Here is a 17,976-nt window from a genome sequence, read left to right on the forward strand (position 1 = left end):
ACTTTTAGTTTATACCATTCCCTGTATTTTTTAATGCTTTTCCATCCTGACCTATATTGACTCCTTCCTAATGAAACCTGATTCAACTAGAAGCATTCCCCGATTTTTCAAGCCAGAATTCAACTCAATAGAAAGCTTTCAGGACATGAGTTGAGAACATAATAGAGAATCACTCAAGACTTATCAAACCTGATTAACTGTTACCCACTTCTAGTGATCCAGGTGGGTATAGTGATACTGCCAGAAGAATCTTAGTTATACTACATAGGATTATGAGGTCTTGGATCATCACTGCTGCTATAATAATAATAATAAAGGTTTTAAAAGAAAAGGCAGATTTGGGAAGTAAGCAGCTGGTTAAAAAGATGGCATCTGAGGGTGGGATTTGGATTTTTGAGCCCTAACTCAATGTATCAGAATGATGAGCTCTAGGACATTAAATGGAATGCATCTAACAGGCACTGATAAAAATCTACTTGCTGGCCTACTTCTCTAGAGGAAAGAACAGATCATACAAGAGGTCCTCTTACACAATGGCAGTCCAGGATCAGAGCCTTTATACCTCACCAGGAGTGTAAAAAAGTCAACTTGATGGAGGTAAGTTAAGATAGAGCTGCCTTTGTTTATAGTCTTCTGCCAGGGTCAATATGTCAGAGAGTAGCCCTTCCTGTCCAGTCTACTTCGTATATCTCAGGATCACAGCTTCACTACCTCTAGAGGGGATAGAAAATCAACATTTAAGACAAAGGTTGGAACATTGTTTATTGGGACAGTAAAACCTATTGTCCTAGACATTTCAAAACTCTGAATTCCTATACTCAGAGTCACTGGGTGTCTAGGTGGAAACTCCTTCCCTTGCTACTAGTCTCAACACAATCATCCCCATTCACTTTATCATTATTCCTTCTAAATTCTGCATTACTCACTCCTATATTCCTTTGTACCCTCTAGTACTCCCATTCTATTGTTAACAACCCACTTTTCATATTTGACCTCATGAGAGGTGAGAAGTATATCATGGTATCTTAGATAAGGCTCTGGATTATGAGTCAGGAAGATCTGGGTTAATCTCCTCCATCAGATAATTAATAATTATGTGACCCTGGGCAAAAGACTTAATCTTTCTGTACCTTAATTTTCTTAAGTGTAAAATTAGGAGGTTTCACCCAATAGCCTCTAAGGTTCCTTTCAATTCTAAATCCATGATACTATGTTCTTCTATTCACACTCCTTCCATCTTCTTGACCTCACAAAAACAATCTCTTAGTCTCTGAGATAGCAACAAGGGAAGAAAGATGCTTTAAATGTTGTTTCTTAGCCCCAGAACAATATTAGAACTAATGGAAGTTGCAGAGACATAGATTTAGGCATAATAATAATAATAATGGCAGTTGAAGATTTGTATTTGTAAAGTATTTTACTAATATTATTTCTTTTTATTCTCACAATAACCATGAAAGGTAAATGTTATTATTATCTTCTTTTACAGATCAGAAAACTGAGGCAGGCAAAGTTTAAGTGGCGTACTCACAGTCACACAGTAAACCTCTAAAGCCAGATTTGAACTCAAATCTTCTTGACTCCAGTGCTTTATCTACTATGCCACATAGCTATTTAGGTTGATTGCAGATAAGAATTTTCTGACAATTAGGAGTTATCCCAAAGCAGACTTGGACGCCATTACCTTTGTCTTTTAACTAGAGATCTATAGGCAAAGGCTGGATAACTACTGATCAGGTGGCTATAGAGGAGTTTCTTGTTCAGTTTTAGGTTGGACTAGATGACCTCAGAGACCTCTCTGAGCTCCTGTGAGCTTTCTCTCCTCCAAACTAAACTCCCAGGAGTGTTTTGATTGTGGTTTTCTTAGGTATTTATCACACTCTTGTACAAGAATATGTCTATGTTTAGCCAGACTCCATCCCCATTATCACAACTAGACTGGATGGGCAGGGACAGTGTGCTATTCATATTTAATCCTATTATCCCACTTAAAGTTAGAGACTTCCCCAAGATGATTCTCTCTAATTTATCGTGTATTTCTGTATTTCCATATTGTCTCTTCCATTAGGCCATGAGCTCCTCTCCAGTAGAGATTGGTTTTCTGTAGTGATTAACACAATGTCTAGCACATATGTACTTAATAAATACTAGCTCACTATATTCTGCAGCACCTACTACATGATCCTGAACACAGCTGAGGCTCGGAAGATTTGTATAAAACATTTCTAGGGCTTCCAGATTCCACATCCACATTCCCTGCAAACATATGATGGTGGCCAGGGAGCCTTTTCAGAAAAAAAGCAAAATAGCTTTATTACTATATCCTACAGTACTGTTCTGAGATTCAAATGAGTTCATGCATATAAAGCATTTCCTAAACTAAGTGGAACTCTGGATAGTGTCAGAATCAGGAAGACATTTTTTTAAGTTCAAATCTGGCTTTAGACTCTTATTAAATGTGTGACCTTGGGCTAGTCACTTAACCCTGTTTGTTTCAGTTTCCTTATCTTTTAAATGAGCCGGAGAAGGAAATAGCAAGCCAGTCTGGTATTTGTCAAGAAAACTGCAAATGGGGTGATGAAGACTGATATTCAGTTAGATACGACTAAAAAATATTAAACAACAACAACAATCAAAAAAGTGATATGGAAATATCAATTATTACTATGATTACAAAACACAATGTTTCCTCCCTGTTGGCAGGACTCATTGTGAGACACTCCAGACAGCCAAGTATCAGTTGAATGGGACAAGCCACACATTAGTATGCATGACAGCATGCCTGTAAAGGCAACAGAGTGTGTTATACTAGCCAGAAGGGGCCAGGGAGGAATTCAGGCTGAGCAGTGATAAAATACATAGCTGCATATGGATAGATGTGGATGAGAGGGGCAAAAAAAGAGGGGGGGCTACTTTTATTAGTCCCACAGGACAGGCAGAAGATGGACAGGTAGGCTGAATCACAGAACCACCGAATCTCTGCTTCAGAGGAGACCTCAGAGCTCATTTAATTGAAGCTAACTATAGAGCTGATCAGAAATCTTTTCTACCATATCCTTGAGAATTGGCCGTTTAGTCTTTAATTGAAAATGCTTCCAGTAAGAGGGATAGTCTTATTTATTGAAGCTGCCCGTTCCATGGTTTGGCAATGAATTATAAGGAAGTTTTTCCTTATACCCAGTGATAATCTGTCTCTCTGCAATTTCTAAATGCTGTACTTTCCCTCTGAAATCTTCTTTATTTTTTCTAGACTTAAACATCATTTATTTCAACTTATCCTTGCATAGTATAGTTTCCCATCTCCCAAAAAATTATATTGTTCTCCTTTGAACTTTGATTTGTTAACAACCTTCTGAAAATGTGGACCCCAAAACTAAAAATGTACTCTGGATAACATTTTTCTCACTTATTTTGCATGCCTTGATTATATTATTATAGCCTAAGATCTCAGGACGTTTTTTGACTCCCATGTTATACTGTTTTCTAATTGAACATCTAGGATCCACCAAAATACCTAGTCTGTTAAAATTTCTATTGTTCTTCAGTTGCTTTTCAGCTATGTCTTCGTGGGTTTTATTGGCAAATATAGTAGAGTTGTTTGCCATTTTCTTCTCCAACTTATTTTAAAGAGAGGAAACTGAGGCATATAGGGTTAAATAACTTGCCCTGGGTCACACAGCTAGTAAGTGTCTAAAAGTGTATCTGAACTTAGGTCTTTCTGATTTCAGATCCAATGCTCTACCCACTTTATCACCTAACTGGGATCCAATAAAATACAATCACATGCCCTATGGCCAGCCATGTTCTCCCTTCTTCCATTGGAATAATTAAAATTTTTTGGATCCAAGTGTAGGACTTTAAATATATCCTGATTTAATGGATTACCATTCTAATTTATTAAAATATTTTTGGATTCTGGCTCTGTCACCTAGTGACTTGAGAAAAACCCATTTTTCTTAACTCCATGTTATCTGCAAATTTAATAAGCATGCCATTTCTACCTCCCTATAAGTCACTATAAGTTCCTATAAAAAGTATAATAGAAGTGGGACAAAGACAAATTGGTAGAGCACTGTAACACTATCTATAGCTATCCCAGTATATATTTGTACAGAATATTTTGTGTGTATGTGTATGTATATAAGCACATATAAATATGTGTATATATGTATATAGTTTTATACACCAATATTTCTGTGTATATATATATAAAGAGACAGAGAAAGAAATAGAAAGAGACAGGGAAAGAAAAACAGAGACAGAGAGATACAGAGAGAAATACGTACATGTATATAAAAGTTAGTGAACATTTATTAAGAATCTATCAGGTACAAAACAGTCTTTCCCATCAAGGAGTTTACACAGCAATGAGAGAGAAAACACATACCAGTCAGTCACAGAGATTAAATGGAAAATAACTTTAGAGATAACACAAGTAGCTGGACACTAGGAAAGATTTCCTGAAAGAACTGCTAGTTGAGCTGAGTCTTAAAAATAAGCCCAGGGTTCTAAGAGTTGGGCACTCGGAAGGAAAGCATTTCAGACATAGAGAAAAGGTAGTACAGAGAAACAGAGACGAGAGATGGTGTGTACTATGCAAGGAACAGCAATAAAGACAGTATGGCTGCATCACCAAGTATAGGAAATATAATAAAATTGAAAAATTAAGAAAAGGTCAGGTTCTGAAGAGTTATGAATACCAAATAAAGCTCTTTTTTTTTAGTTGTTTGTTCTGGAGGTAAAAGGGACCACTGGAGTTTGGGGAATAGGAGGGTAAGGAAATGATATGATCACAATGTAATTTTATGGAGGACAGATCAGAATTGGGGGTGGGGGGAAGAGAAAGAGACTTGAAGCTGGGAGACCAACCAAGGTTGCTGCCAAAGAGCAAGAATGAGATAATGAAAGGTGATGGTGAGTAGGTGGAAAGAAGAAGCTATTTACAAGAGTTTGTGAAAGCAGAAACTGAAAGATTTGGCAACAGATTGGATATATGGATAAGTGAGAATAAGTTGAGGATAACTCAAAAGTTGTGAACCTGCTTGACTGGGAGGATAGTGATAACCTTTAACAATCACAGATAATTTGGGACGAGGAGAAAGTTTGACTGGAAAGATGAGTTTTGTTTGGGACAGATTTGTATCCCAATAGGTTTGAGATGACCACAGACATCCAGCTTGAAAGATTCATTAGGTAGTTGGAAATAGAGAATTGTGTTCAGGAGAAAGGTAGAGACTGGAAATATAGATGTGGGAATCATCTGCATAGAAATGAAAACTAAACTCTAGGAAAGCTGATAACATCTTCAAGGGGAAAACATAGAAATGAGAAGAGAGTTCAGTAAAAATTATTGTGGGACATCCATATTTAGTGAACATGATATGGAAGAAGAGCCAATAAAATAGAACAAAAAAAAAGAGAATAGACAAATAAGAGGACTGAGAGAGAAAAGTGAAAAAGAAAGGAAAAAAAGGAAGAAATAAAAAGGAAAGAAGATAGAGAAAGGAGGAAGGAAAGAAAAGAGGAAAAAGGAAAGAAGAAAAGAAAAAAGAGAAAGAAAAGAGGGAAAGAAGGAGGAAAGGAAAGAAAGAAGGAAGGAAACAACAAAGGAATGAAGGGAAAGATAGAAAAGAAAGGAAGGAAAAAAGAGAAAGGAAAGAGGAAAAGAAGGAGGCAGAAGAAGGAAGGAAAAGAGAGGGAAAAAAGAAAGGAAGAAAGAAACAACAAAGAGAAAGAAGGAAGAAAAATAAAGAAAGGAGGGTAGAGAGAGGAAGAAAGGAGAGAGAGAGAAAGAGAGGGAGAGAGAAAGAAAAAGAAAGAAAAGAAAAGAAAAAAGAGAAAGAAAAGAAAAAGAAAGGAAGAAAGAAACAACAAAGAGAAAGAAGGAAGGAAACAACAAAGGAATGAAGGGAGGGAGGGAGAGAGGAAGGACTATAGGGAAGGATAGAGGGAGGGAAGGGGAGAGAAAGGAAAATGGGAGATAAGGAAGGGGGAAAAAGAAAAGAGGGAAGGAAGGAAAAAAGAGAAAGGAAAATGGGAGATAAGGAAGGGGGAAAAAGAAAAGAGGGAAGGAAGGAAAATAGAGAAAGAAAAGAAATGGAAAAAATACAGAAAGAAAAGAATACACAGGAGGAAAAGGTTGGGAAAACTGTGCCAAATGTCACAGAGAAGTCAAGAAGAATGAGAATGGAGAAGAGGCTATTTGATCTGGTAATATTCAATTGAATAATGAAATTTAGAAGAAAGTTAGAGGAGAGGAATTGGAAGCACCAATTTTAAAGTCATTTCCAAAGAGTTTAATTGGGAAGAGAAGGGAAAAGACAGTAGGAAAAGCGAGTGGGCACTATAGGAACAGGAGGCAGCTTGCTTGCTTGCTCAGTGAATAGAGCCCTGGGCCTAGAATCAAGAAGACCTGTGTTTAAATCTAGCATAGATACTATGTGACCCCGGGCAAGTCAGTTAAGCTCTATTTGCTTTATTCTCTGGAGAAGGAAATGGCAAACCATTTCAGTATCTTTGCCAAGAAAACTCCATGGATCGCATTGGGGTGCTATGGTCTACAGGCTCATAAAGAGTTAGACACAACAATACCATCATGGTAAGGTTTTTCAAGGGTGGAAAGAGTCGAGTGTTTGCAGGCAGCAGGAAAGGAATGAGTAAATAGAGAGAGGAGTTAATGATGAGAGCAATTTGCTAGAGAAGACAGAGGTGGATGGGATCATGTCTACATAGAGGGCTTGACCTTGGCCCTCTATGTAGACATCATCAGGTAAGGGAAGAGAGAGTGCCAGATGATATCAGGAAGGAGGTGAGATGAGAAGAGAAAATTCCTAGTGAAAAGCCATATATATATATATTTTTGTAAAATATGATTTAAGACAGGAGTGGGGAACATCCAGCCTACAAGGCTATATAAAACCTATGAAGTCATTTGCTAAGGCAACTGCAGGTGATGCTGAGCTGAAAGCTAGGTACATCAACTTTCGCTGTTTGAATTCTATCAGTTGATAATTTTGTATGGCTCACAAATGATGTCATAAATATCCAAGTGGCCCTTGGAAGAAAAAAAAGTTTTCCATCCCTGACTTAAGGTTTTCACCAGAGATGGTAGAGGGAGCAAATGACATGGGATGTGGGAAATTCAAGGTAAAAATCAGAGGTTTAAAATAGCATCCGTTTGAGTGGAATGAGAAATTAGTTGAGGAAAAGTAATAGGGTTGCCTAGCTGCAGTGAGGGCCCAGTTTGATTTAGCAAGTGTAAATTTCTTGTAATGCCAGCTGATAAGGTCTGGGGGGTTTCCTCTAGCTCTGTTCAGCAGCATATGATAAAATTATATAACATGGTGCATGTACCTGTATACATAAATATATATAAAATGTATATATTGTTTTATATATAATATGCATATAACACATATAATATAAAAATGTTTATATATATATATATATATATATATATATAGTATATCATATGTATTATACAAAGCCCTTTCCTTACAAGGTATGAGGTAAGTAATGCATGCATTATAATTCCCATTTTATAAATGACAAAACTGAAGTTCACAAGATTAAAGTAAGTTGACTATAGTCACATAGGACAGCTAGGTGGTGCCATAGCATATAAAGTGCTGGGCCTGGAGTCAGGAAGACTCATTTTCCTGAGTTCAAATCCTTAATTTAACACTTAACTCTGTTTGCCTCAGTTTCCTCATTTATAAAATGAGCTGGAGGAGGAAACGCCAAGAAAACCCCAAATGGAATCATGAAGTATTGGACATCCCTGAAAAAATAACTGAAAAGCAATAACTGAGCAGTCATATATGCTGATGAATGTCAAATCTCCATGACTCAAACCCAGGTCTCCTGATGCATAACCCTAGTTGGATTCTGTCCACTAGACCACAATGGTTTTCCACAGAATAGGGTTCATTTAAGGTTCATAAAAACTACACCCTTTCTCTGCCAGTTAATAACCTAGTCATTTTTAAAAATCAACTCCAGTGCTTTCTTCTTCATGAATTCTTCCCTGACCCTATATGGAGAAGTGATCTCTCCCACATCAGATGTCATGATTCCTATTTTTGTCCGCCTGCATTTTTGATTTCCTTCATAGGCTACACTATTTCAAAGTCCGATTCTTTTTGTACAGCAAAATAACTGTTTGGACATGTATACATATATTGAATTTAACTTATACTTTAACATATTTAACATGTATTGGTCAACCTGCCATCTGGGGAAAAGGGATGGGGGGAAGGAGGGGAAAAGTTGGAACAAAATATTTTGCAATTGTCAATGCTGAAAAATTACCCATGCATATATCTTGTAGATAAAAAGCTATAATAAAAAATAGTTAACTTCAAAAAAAAAAAAAGATGTCATGATTCATAATCTGCTTGGGCTGATTTTAGGATATGTTTATTATTTTCTTTCCCAATAGACTTTAGATTGCACATTCATGCAGCTCTCCCTGGTTGAATACCTTTAAGTGCTTAATAAAGCAGGGGCCACCAGATCAGGAAAAAGGCCATCTCATAGATTATTATCACCATACAGGATGGAGGGGTTGCAATCTGCATTACAAGAGGGAACTGCAGAAATTGAGCTCACAGATCCAGTTGAAGATTAGAAGTATGCAAGAGTATTTATTTACCTTTGAATTCCCTTTAGCACCAGGGAATTAGTCTTTACCCATTCTCAAGGTTTGCTCAATCAAGAACAGATATGATTCTGTGGGTAAGAGCAATGATATTGTTCTGATGAATCAAAATCATATTGAAGCCTTCAAAGGCCAGATAAAGGATTGTCTATGCTCTTTGTTGGGAGCTACTTCTTCCCTATTTACAAGAAAGCTGACTCCTTATCAAGTTGGGCCCTGCCCCAGTGGAGCTTCTAGGTAACTGAAAGGAGCCTTTCCTCTGGAGACCATTATGCTCTCTGCCACCATATGTCCATATTAAGCCTTTCCCTGATGATTCCTTTCAACAGCCTAGTAACCTAGGTAGCACAGGAGCAGGAAATGAGTGACCTGTATCAATTAGTATTGTGTCAAATAAATGCACAAGAGACAGTTACCAGGGAATTGAGCACAAAACTGAGCAACGGAAAGCCACAGCAAGCTGTTTGTGAATCATGAAATCCTGGACAGTTCAATTAGCCTGCCTGAAGAAGAAACATCCTGAAAAAGGCACTGAGCTTTGATTCTAGAATGCTCTGTTATTCAAGGGTTCATTCCAGTTCTCTGCCAGTTATGAGGCTGAAGGGTTCTAAAGTGAGCTGGGAGGGAATGGCATTAGGGAACATGAATAGAGTTTGTGTTTATTTTCTATTCAGACAAGACTTTGGGGGCAGTGATTGCTGAAAAATGTTTCATAGCCAAGAGCATGGATAATATATTTATTTTTTGACCTTACCTAGAGGTGTCAACCATTTTGTAAATGACTCCACTTGCAGATGTAGCGCTTGGCACTCCAGTAGACATGAAGTAAAGTTCCCCTTTGAGAAAACAAAAAACAAGGAAACATGTAAAAAATGTCACCTGGTGCAATGACCGTCTCTTGCTTCCTTGCACATCCTTTATTCTTCTAATCTTTTAGGTATAGCTATTTAACTACCTATTCCAAACTGAGTTCAATCTATGCCTGAGCTTGGGAATATTTATGGCAAGCCAGGCCCAAGAGCTCTTAGACTCACCAGAGAGTTCACACAATGTCCAGTAGCCAGTCTCTTTCCTTCATATAATCAAGTGCAACTTTGTTGTTCCATTCTCAATATCTGGGAGCCTAATATCATCCTTTCCATACCCAAGTTACTGCTCAGTTTGTCGGAGTTAAAAATAGTAAATCTTTTCCAGTGGTTTGGCCTTGCCTCTCCCCTATCACAAAATCTTAAATTTGGAAAGGATCATCGAAATCATCCCAGCACAAGCAAGGCTTCCAGTGTAAGTATTGATTGCATTCATTTCCCAGACTCCAGTCTACTTCCTTACCAATCCAACCTTCACACTAAGGCCTGAGAATTTTCCTAATCGACTGCTCTAATCGCATCACTCATTTTCCTCAAAAGCCTTCAGCGTTCCCACGGCCTACTGAATAATGTATAAACTCCTTAGCCTAGCTTTAGAGAGAGGTAGCACAGATTGTAGAGAACAAAGCATTAGATTTGTGTTTGCAGCCCAGCTCTGTATAACTTTGAACAAGTCACTTTAATTCTCTGGGTCTCAATTTACTCATCTGTAAAAATATGGAGGCTTGATCTCTAAATCCTATGATTCTTCTATGATCGGACTTAAATTTACTAATCTTATTTCATACTATCCACCTTCCTTGACCCTATATTCCAGCTCATCTAGTCTGTATTTTATCCAGTTCTTTCCCATTCCCCCAATCTTTAAATTATTCCCCTGAACCTGGAATAGACTTTCCTAGTCATCTGCCCATTCAAATCCCTTCCTTTTTCCTAGGCTGAATTTGGATACTACCTCTTCCAGGAAACTTTTCCATACTATTTCTTCTATTCCCCAAACCTCTCAGTAAATGCAATTTTTGTTTCCATCCTCAAATTTCTTATAGCCCTATGTCAGGACATCTTTTTTGTATTTAATTACATCCTAATCTATATCATATATTTGTGTACATTTCATATCTTCCATATAGACACACATTAAATTGTAAATTTATTGCAGCTAGAAATTGTGATATTGTAAGTTATTTCTTACACTCCTGATTTTGTAACCTATACATAGTGGATAGTTAACATTTATTGTTGAATTGAATGAAGCATGAGCCCTGTCTACAAAAACTCTAACAGTCATCTAGTCTCTGCTTGAAGACTTTCAATGATAGGAAGCTTATTTCTAAGAAGATTCTTTCTTGCCTATAACGTTGCCATGTCACCTATTATCAATATACTGCCAGATTCGCAAGAAATAATAGTCTGCCTCCTAGCTGATAGTGCATTCAGCTTTTGACCACTGCTATTTATCAGTGGCTGCCCACTTATCTGAATCTCCTTCTTCTGACAGCTGAGCTTACCCATAACTTTCTGTAGTCTCGGTTATGCTCAGGAGTGTTTTTCCTGCTGCTCAATAAGCCTTAATTATAATATCTGAAAACCTGGATCCTTATTCATTATAGCATTTTGGCATTGGACAGTGAAAAAGAACTGAATCTGGAATGAGATTCAGGTTAAAAGTTCCAAATCTGTCATGTATTAGTTATGCAGTCGAATGGCTTACTTTACTTGTTGGGATCTCAGGTTCTCCATCGATAAAATGAAAGGGTTAAAACCAATATCTCTAAGCTCCCTTTTAGCCCTGACAGTTCTATGATTCTGAGCACAGCAGCAGATGACCAACCTGTCAAACTGAATATTCATTGAGATGTTATTCTTAAGTAAGGACCTGTGGGACAAATGGAAAAAGAATGAGAAGGTCTTAAGCTCAGGATGAGCTGAGTCTGGGGAAGAATGCTAAGGACAACAAAAAGGGCTTTTGTAGTTATGCTGGGGAAAAGAGGAGGATCACAGAGGGATGGAAATGCTGCTTAGGGAAGATGGGCTGATAATAGATGACATACAGAACTGCTCTTTTTTTTTTATCTTTTCTTCTCTCTGCCAGGATGAAATGTCTTTGGAATGGAGAGGACAAAACAAAATCAGCAAGTAGGAAGATGAAGGCCAAGGTAATTAAGGAAATAATAAGAGAGCATCTAATTGCCCTTGGTGAGTTCAAGCCATCAGGCCCCAAATGACAGGGTGCTGAAAGAACATAGGGATGGGATTACTGAGTACTTTGAAAGATTTTGCAGAATAGGAGAGATGCTTCAGAACTTAAAAGGGGCAAATGTTCTGATTTTTACAAAAGGGAAAAGAATGGAGAATGGAATCTATAGACCAGGAAGTATAATTTTAATCCCAGCAAAATTCTAGAACATATTATTAAAGGGATGGTTTGTCAACATCTAGAAAGGAAAGCAGTAATCACTGAGAATTAGCACAGCTTTATCAAGAACAGGTCAGACCAGACTAACTACATTTTTCTTTCAGACAGGATAGCTAGACCTGTACAGCAAAGGAAGATTGTAGAAATAATATGTAAAAACCAGTCAACCATTTGACAAAGTCTTTTCCTGTTATCCTTATAGCAAAGATGTAGGAATATAAATGAGGCAGTGATACAATTAGGTTGATTTGAAACTGGTTGAAAATTTCCCTCAATTAAAGGAATAAATGATTTAATTTCTTGAATACGGCTCATGGGTATGATTGCAAAGAATAGTCAAGAAAATATGTATTAGCTATGTGGCAATAAGATGTAAAGGTAAGTTGTTTATACAAATGACTATATTACATATTAACATTTCTCTTATGTGACTATTTTTGATATGAAGCTTTTATTTTTAAAATTAATTTTTATTGATTAAAAAAAACAGTTGAAATAGGTGACAAAAGAAATATTCAAGGTTGGTTTAAGAGAAGGGGCTGGAACCCAGGTCTCCTAATTTAGAATCCAATATTCTTTCAGTCAGGCTGCTGAAATATGGACTTCCATTGGGGGCTGGGAGCATTGATCTTTCCAGAGCAGAGGCTCTAGATATTGTGACTAAAGACAAGTAGCTCAGCCAGAAGGAGGATTTCTCCATTGTTCCAGGTACACCCAAGTCCCAGACTTCAGTTTTTTTTTTTTTAATCTATTAAAGTAAACAATTGAATGAGCTGATCTAAAAAAGCTTTACATCTTATTTCCTAAATATTTCTGAATTTGAGGTTACATGAAAAGTTGAGATGTGAGCTGTATCTTGAAAAAATAATATTTTCACATCCTCAAATATACTCATTATCAGAAATTCAAAAGAGGCTCAAATAATCTCAATCAACAAATCAGAAATAATTCTCCCCATTTTATACACATGAAAACTGAGGTCCCAAAAAAGTGAAATGGTTTTTCCTCAAATCACATGATAAGTTAGTGATGGCAGCCCAGGTTTTCTAATTTCATGATCTTTTCAGAATACCACCTGCATAACATGAGTGGCAGATTTTCTCAAGAAAAGTTAAGGCGCACCTGCCTCCCCCTCCAAAACTAAAATAAAATAAAAAGCTTGGCTGCCATATACCTAATTAACCAAGTTTTGCCTGAGGGTATTCTAAATATCCAGCACTATAAAATGGAACCAGTTTGCCTGATTCTCTGTCTGAGGGAGACAGGAAATCCACTGAGGATCATAATTCACAATCTGGGAAGCTGGTAACTAATATGTATGCACTCTGGAGCTTGGAGTTTGCATGTGGGGAAAAAAGGGGGAAGGATGGGGAGGAAAGAATTAAAACTGGCTCTAAAATTTTCCTTACAAATATTTTCATTGCCTTTTTGTTTAAACATTTTAAATATAGTCCCTAAAGGGGAACATCAAGAGGATGTTGTTTAATTGTTTCATAGATACCTGTTTTTTTAATATGTTAGCCTCCATATTCCTCTCCATATTTCCTACCCCTCCATTCCATGCACATACTCTCTCCTATTCTAACCCCACCTAATCAAACACCTTAGAAAAAAAATTAAACAAAACCAATGATAAAAGGAACTTTATTTGACAGTGTATGCAACATTCAGCATCCCCAGTTTCTAAGCACCTGGAAGACTGGGAGAGTTCCATCCAACAATATTCCTTCACCATGCCATCCCTTCCCATCTCATTGGTGCAACACTTTTAAGACCTTCATTTTGGGGACAAGGCCTACATCAGCTTGATTTCATTCCCCCTCTCAGCTGTACTTCTGATACTAAGGACATCACCACAATTATCCAATTCTCCCCTCACCCTGGAACTTCTCTCAGTTCCTGTCAGCAAAATTTTTCCACCATCTGAACTCTGTTATCCCATTGATGGCTTTTGTTTTTTATAATCATTTTTTGGAAGCCCCTCCTTTCAAGGCCTTTCTTTTGGTCCTGCTTCATTCCCATCTTGGCTATGCTTCTGACTTTAGGAACTCTGCTTCCATGCCTCTGCTTGAGTATCCTGAGTTCTCCTCCATCAGCATCCTTTTATGTGTTGTCTTCTCTCATTAGAATACAAACTCCTTAAGACCAACAACTGTCTTTCTCTTTGCTTGTTTTTGTCTCCCTTTGTTTAGAAAAGTGTCTGTCACAAAACTGATTCTTAAAAATGGTTGTTACCTCACCTTGCCTGCCTCAGTTCTCTAATGAAAGGAAATGTTTCTTTAAATATTTTCTAAGACTAAAATTGGTCTGAACTCATATAGCCTTTTCATCTATTATTATTATGGTAGTTACTGTATAGATTGTTCCATGTGCTATTTCAGTTTGTATCAGTTTCACAAGATTACTTCTCATGTTTTTCTCTACCCTTTACTAGCTGTATCACTTTAGTCGGGTCATTTGAAGTCTCTGGGATACAACGTCCTCACTTCTAAAACAGGGATAAATAATCCCTATCCTGAATCCCTTACAGTGATTCACTGTAAGGATGAGGAACAAATGAGATAATAGATACAGTGATTTGAAGATGCTATAAGACTTGTATTAAATTGCTTGTTCTCTCAGGGAAAGGGGAGTGGAGGAAGAGAATTTAGAATTCAAAATCTTTTTTAAATAAATGGTAAAAAGTGATTTTGCATGCAAGTGGGAAAAATAAAATATTAATTTAAAATAAAAAGAAAATGGTATAGAACTCTGAAGAAACTGATTCATGATGGAGAAGTGAACAAATTGACAAGAACCATTTTCTTTAACACACCCATCAAAATACGCACACAAGGAGGAAGGAGAAAAATAGAGACAGAGACAGGAGAGAGAGACAGAGACAGAGAAAGAGAGAGAGAAAATGAGATTTAAAAAATACAAAAAATTCCCAGAACCAAAAAAAAATGTAGATTTCCTATGAAGAAAAATAAACGGTAAACAAAAAACATCTTGATATAGGCCTTTTAAAAAAACCTACATTGAATTATTCAATCTACTGGAAAACATATAGAACAAAGTGACAAAGCATGGAGGATAGATCACAATGCAAAAATCTTAGGATTACTAATATTCTACAAATTTTTATTTAAAAATAGACAATTTGTATAAGAAAATTGTCCAACAAAGGATAGTTTGCCTCTCAGGTCTGTGGAAAAGAAATGAATTTGTGGCCAAACAATAACTGGAGTTCATTATTTGAACACAAAATAGATAATTTTGATTATATTAATTTAAAAAGTTTTTGTACAAACAAAATTAATGCAGACAAGATTAAAAGGAAAGCAATAAACTGGGGAAAATATTTACATTTAAAAGCTCTGATAAGGCTTCATTTCTAAAATATATAGAGAAGACTCAAATTTATAAGAATTCAAGCCATTCTCCAGTTGATAATGGTCAAAGGATATGAACAGACAGTTTTCAGATGAAGAAATTAAAACTGTTCCTAGTCATATGAAAAAAAGTGCTCTAATTCACTATTGATCAGAGAAATGCAGATTGAGACAACTCTGAAGCACCACTACACACCTCTCAGATTGGCTAAGATGACAGGAAAAAATAATGACAAATGTTGGAGGGGATGTGGGAAAACTAGAACACTCATATATTGTGAAGTTGTGGATGGATCCAGCCATTCTGGAGAGCAGTTTGGAAATATGACCAAAGGGCCATCAAAATATGCATACCCTTTGATCCAGCAGTGTTTCTACTGGTATTATTTCCCAAAGAGATCTTAAAGAAGGGAAAAGGACCCACATGTGCAAAAATATTTGGGGCACCCCTTTTTTTGTAATGGCAAGAAACTGGAAACTGAGTGGATGCCCATCAATTGGATATTTTATAATATTCCATAATATTTATATACCATAATTTATTCAGCCATTCATCAACTGGAGAATGGCTGAAGAAATTATGGTTTATAAATGTTATGGAATATTATTGTTCTGTAACATATGACTAGCAGCATAATTTCAGAGAAGCCTGGAGAGGCTTACATGGTATGATATTAAGTAAAGTGAGTAGAGCCAGGAGGTCATTATTATACGGCAACAGCAAAACTATGTGATGATCAATTCTGATGGATGTGGCTGAGATGAGATATTCAGGCCAGTTCCAATAATCTTATGATGAAGAGAGCCATCTACACCCAGAGAAAGGACTGTGGGAACTGAGTGTGGATCACACATAGCATTTTCACTCTTTTTGTTGTTCGCTTGCATTTTATTTCCTTTCTCATTTTTTTTTTCCTTTTTGATCTGGTTTTTCTTGTGCAGCAAGATAATTGTATAAATATGTATGTGCATGTTGGATTTAACATATATTTTTACCATGTTTAACATATACTGGATTACTTGCCATCTAGGGGAATGGGTGGGGGGAAAGGAGGGAAAAATTGGAACACAAGGCTTTGCAAGGGTCAATATTGAAAAATTGTCCATGTATATGTTTTGAAAATAAAAAGCTTTAATAAAAAACACAGACAAAAAAACTCCAAAAAAATTTGTAAAAAACCCATCATAAAATTAGAAGAAATTGATTTTTACTAATATTAGAGGATTCATTTTATTTGGACTTCCCCCAAACTTTCAAGGCCATACAAGCTATTGCAGAATCTTCTGAATGTACCTGGTTGAACTGGAAACCTCAGTATCTTAGGATCAACCAAACTACTCTTTGACCCAATAATAGTATTATTAGACCTATAACCCAAGAGAACAAAGAAAGAGGGAAAAGATTTATTTCATAAATACTTATGAAAATATTTGTAGCAATTCTTTTTGACAAATAAATGGAAACTGAGAGGGTACTCATTATTTGGGAAATGGCTGAACAAATTATGGTATATAAATGTATTATTTTGTACATTATTGTACTGTGAAAATGATGGACATGGTTTCAGAGAAAGTTGGGAAAATTTGTAGGAACTGATGTAGAGTGAAGTGAACAATACCAGGAGAATAATTTCTACAATAACAATATTGTGAAAATAATCATCTTTTTAAGGCTTAGTAACTGATTAATGAAGACTCCAATAACTGATTAAATAAGACTCCAGAAATCTCATGAAGAAGCATGCTATTCATCTCTTCATTGAGAGGAAATGGGTTTTTAGGAATTAATTTTTGTTTAACTATAAAGGTTATTAAGAGGGCTTTATTTATTTATTTATTGTTTTTTCAATTAGTGAAAGAAAATATGGAAATGAGATTGTAGATCTGAAAATAAAATAAAATTTAATATTAAAAAATCTTAGAATCAAAATATTTAAGGGTTGAAAGGGATCTTGAGATCTAACAGGTTTTTTTTTTTTTTGGTTTTACAATTTTGTATCATGTACCCTTTGGCAGTCTGGCTGGCCATGAACTGCTTCCCAGAATAATATTTTTAAATGCATAAAATAAAATATATAGGATTACAAATGAAACCAATTATATTGACATATTTATAAAAATATTTTTAAAACCACAAGTTTGTGAACTCCCCTAAGTTAAGAACCTTTGATTTTGACCAAACCCTTTGTTTTACAAAGGAGGAAACTGAGGCTCAGAAAGTTTAAGAAAATTAGCCAAAGTCATGCAAGAGCAACTCATCAAGCCAGAACTAAGCCCAGATCTTCTGACATATATTGAGTGCTTCTCTCCACTACTACATATATGTCTATCTATTATTTTAGCTTTTACAACATACTCAAGTTCTGCGAATGTCTGGTGTCATGGAAAAAATTCTACTTAAACACAGAAAATATAGGTTGAAATCTTACAGGACTAAGCCCCCTATCTATGTAACTTTGGACTGACTCCATTGAATCACAAAACATTAAGAGAGATTTAAAAAATCATCTTGTCCAACTCCTTCATTTTCCAGATAAAGAAATGGAAATGTAAAGAAGGAAAACGACTTGGCTAAGGTCATAGTCTATAAATGGCACAGATGTGACTTAAATCCAGCTTTTTTGACACCAAGTCACTACTCTATACTTTTCCTTAAATCCA

The 17,976-nt window shown here is 36.2% G+C and overlaps 1 protein-coding gene across 2 annotated transcripts in view; it reads right to left on the reverse strand.

Annotated features, from left to right (window-relative positions):
* The window catches only part of HHIPL1 (HHIP like 1), a 96,520-nt gene that overhangs the window by 16,255 nt on the left and 62,289 nt on the right, over positions 1–17,976 (reverse strand). For both annotated transcript variants that reach the window (XM_051978401.1, XM_051978402.1), the window contains exon 7: positions 9,414–9,495. In XM_051978401.1, the coding sequence (XP_051834361.1) occupies positions 9,414–9,495 (82 nt within the window). The remainder of the gene's footprint in view (positions 1–9,413; positions 9,496–17,976) is intronic.

The sequence above is a fragment of the Antechinus flavipes genome, chromosome 2 (assembly GCF_016432865.1).
Source record: "Antechinus flavipes isolate AdamAnt ecotype Samford, QLD, Australia chromosome 2, AdamAnt_v2, whole genome shotgun sequence".
Classification (NCBI taxonomy): domain Eukaryota; kingdom Metazoa; phylum Chordata; class Mammalia; order Dasyuromorphia; family Dasyuridae; genus Antechinus; species Antechinus flavipes.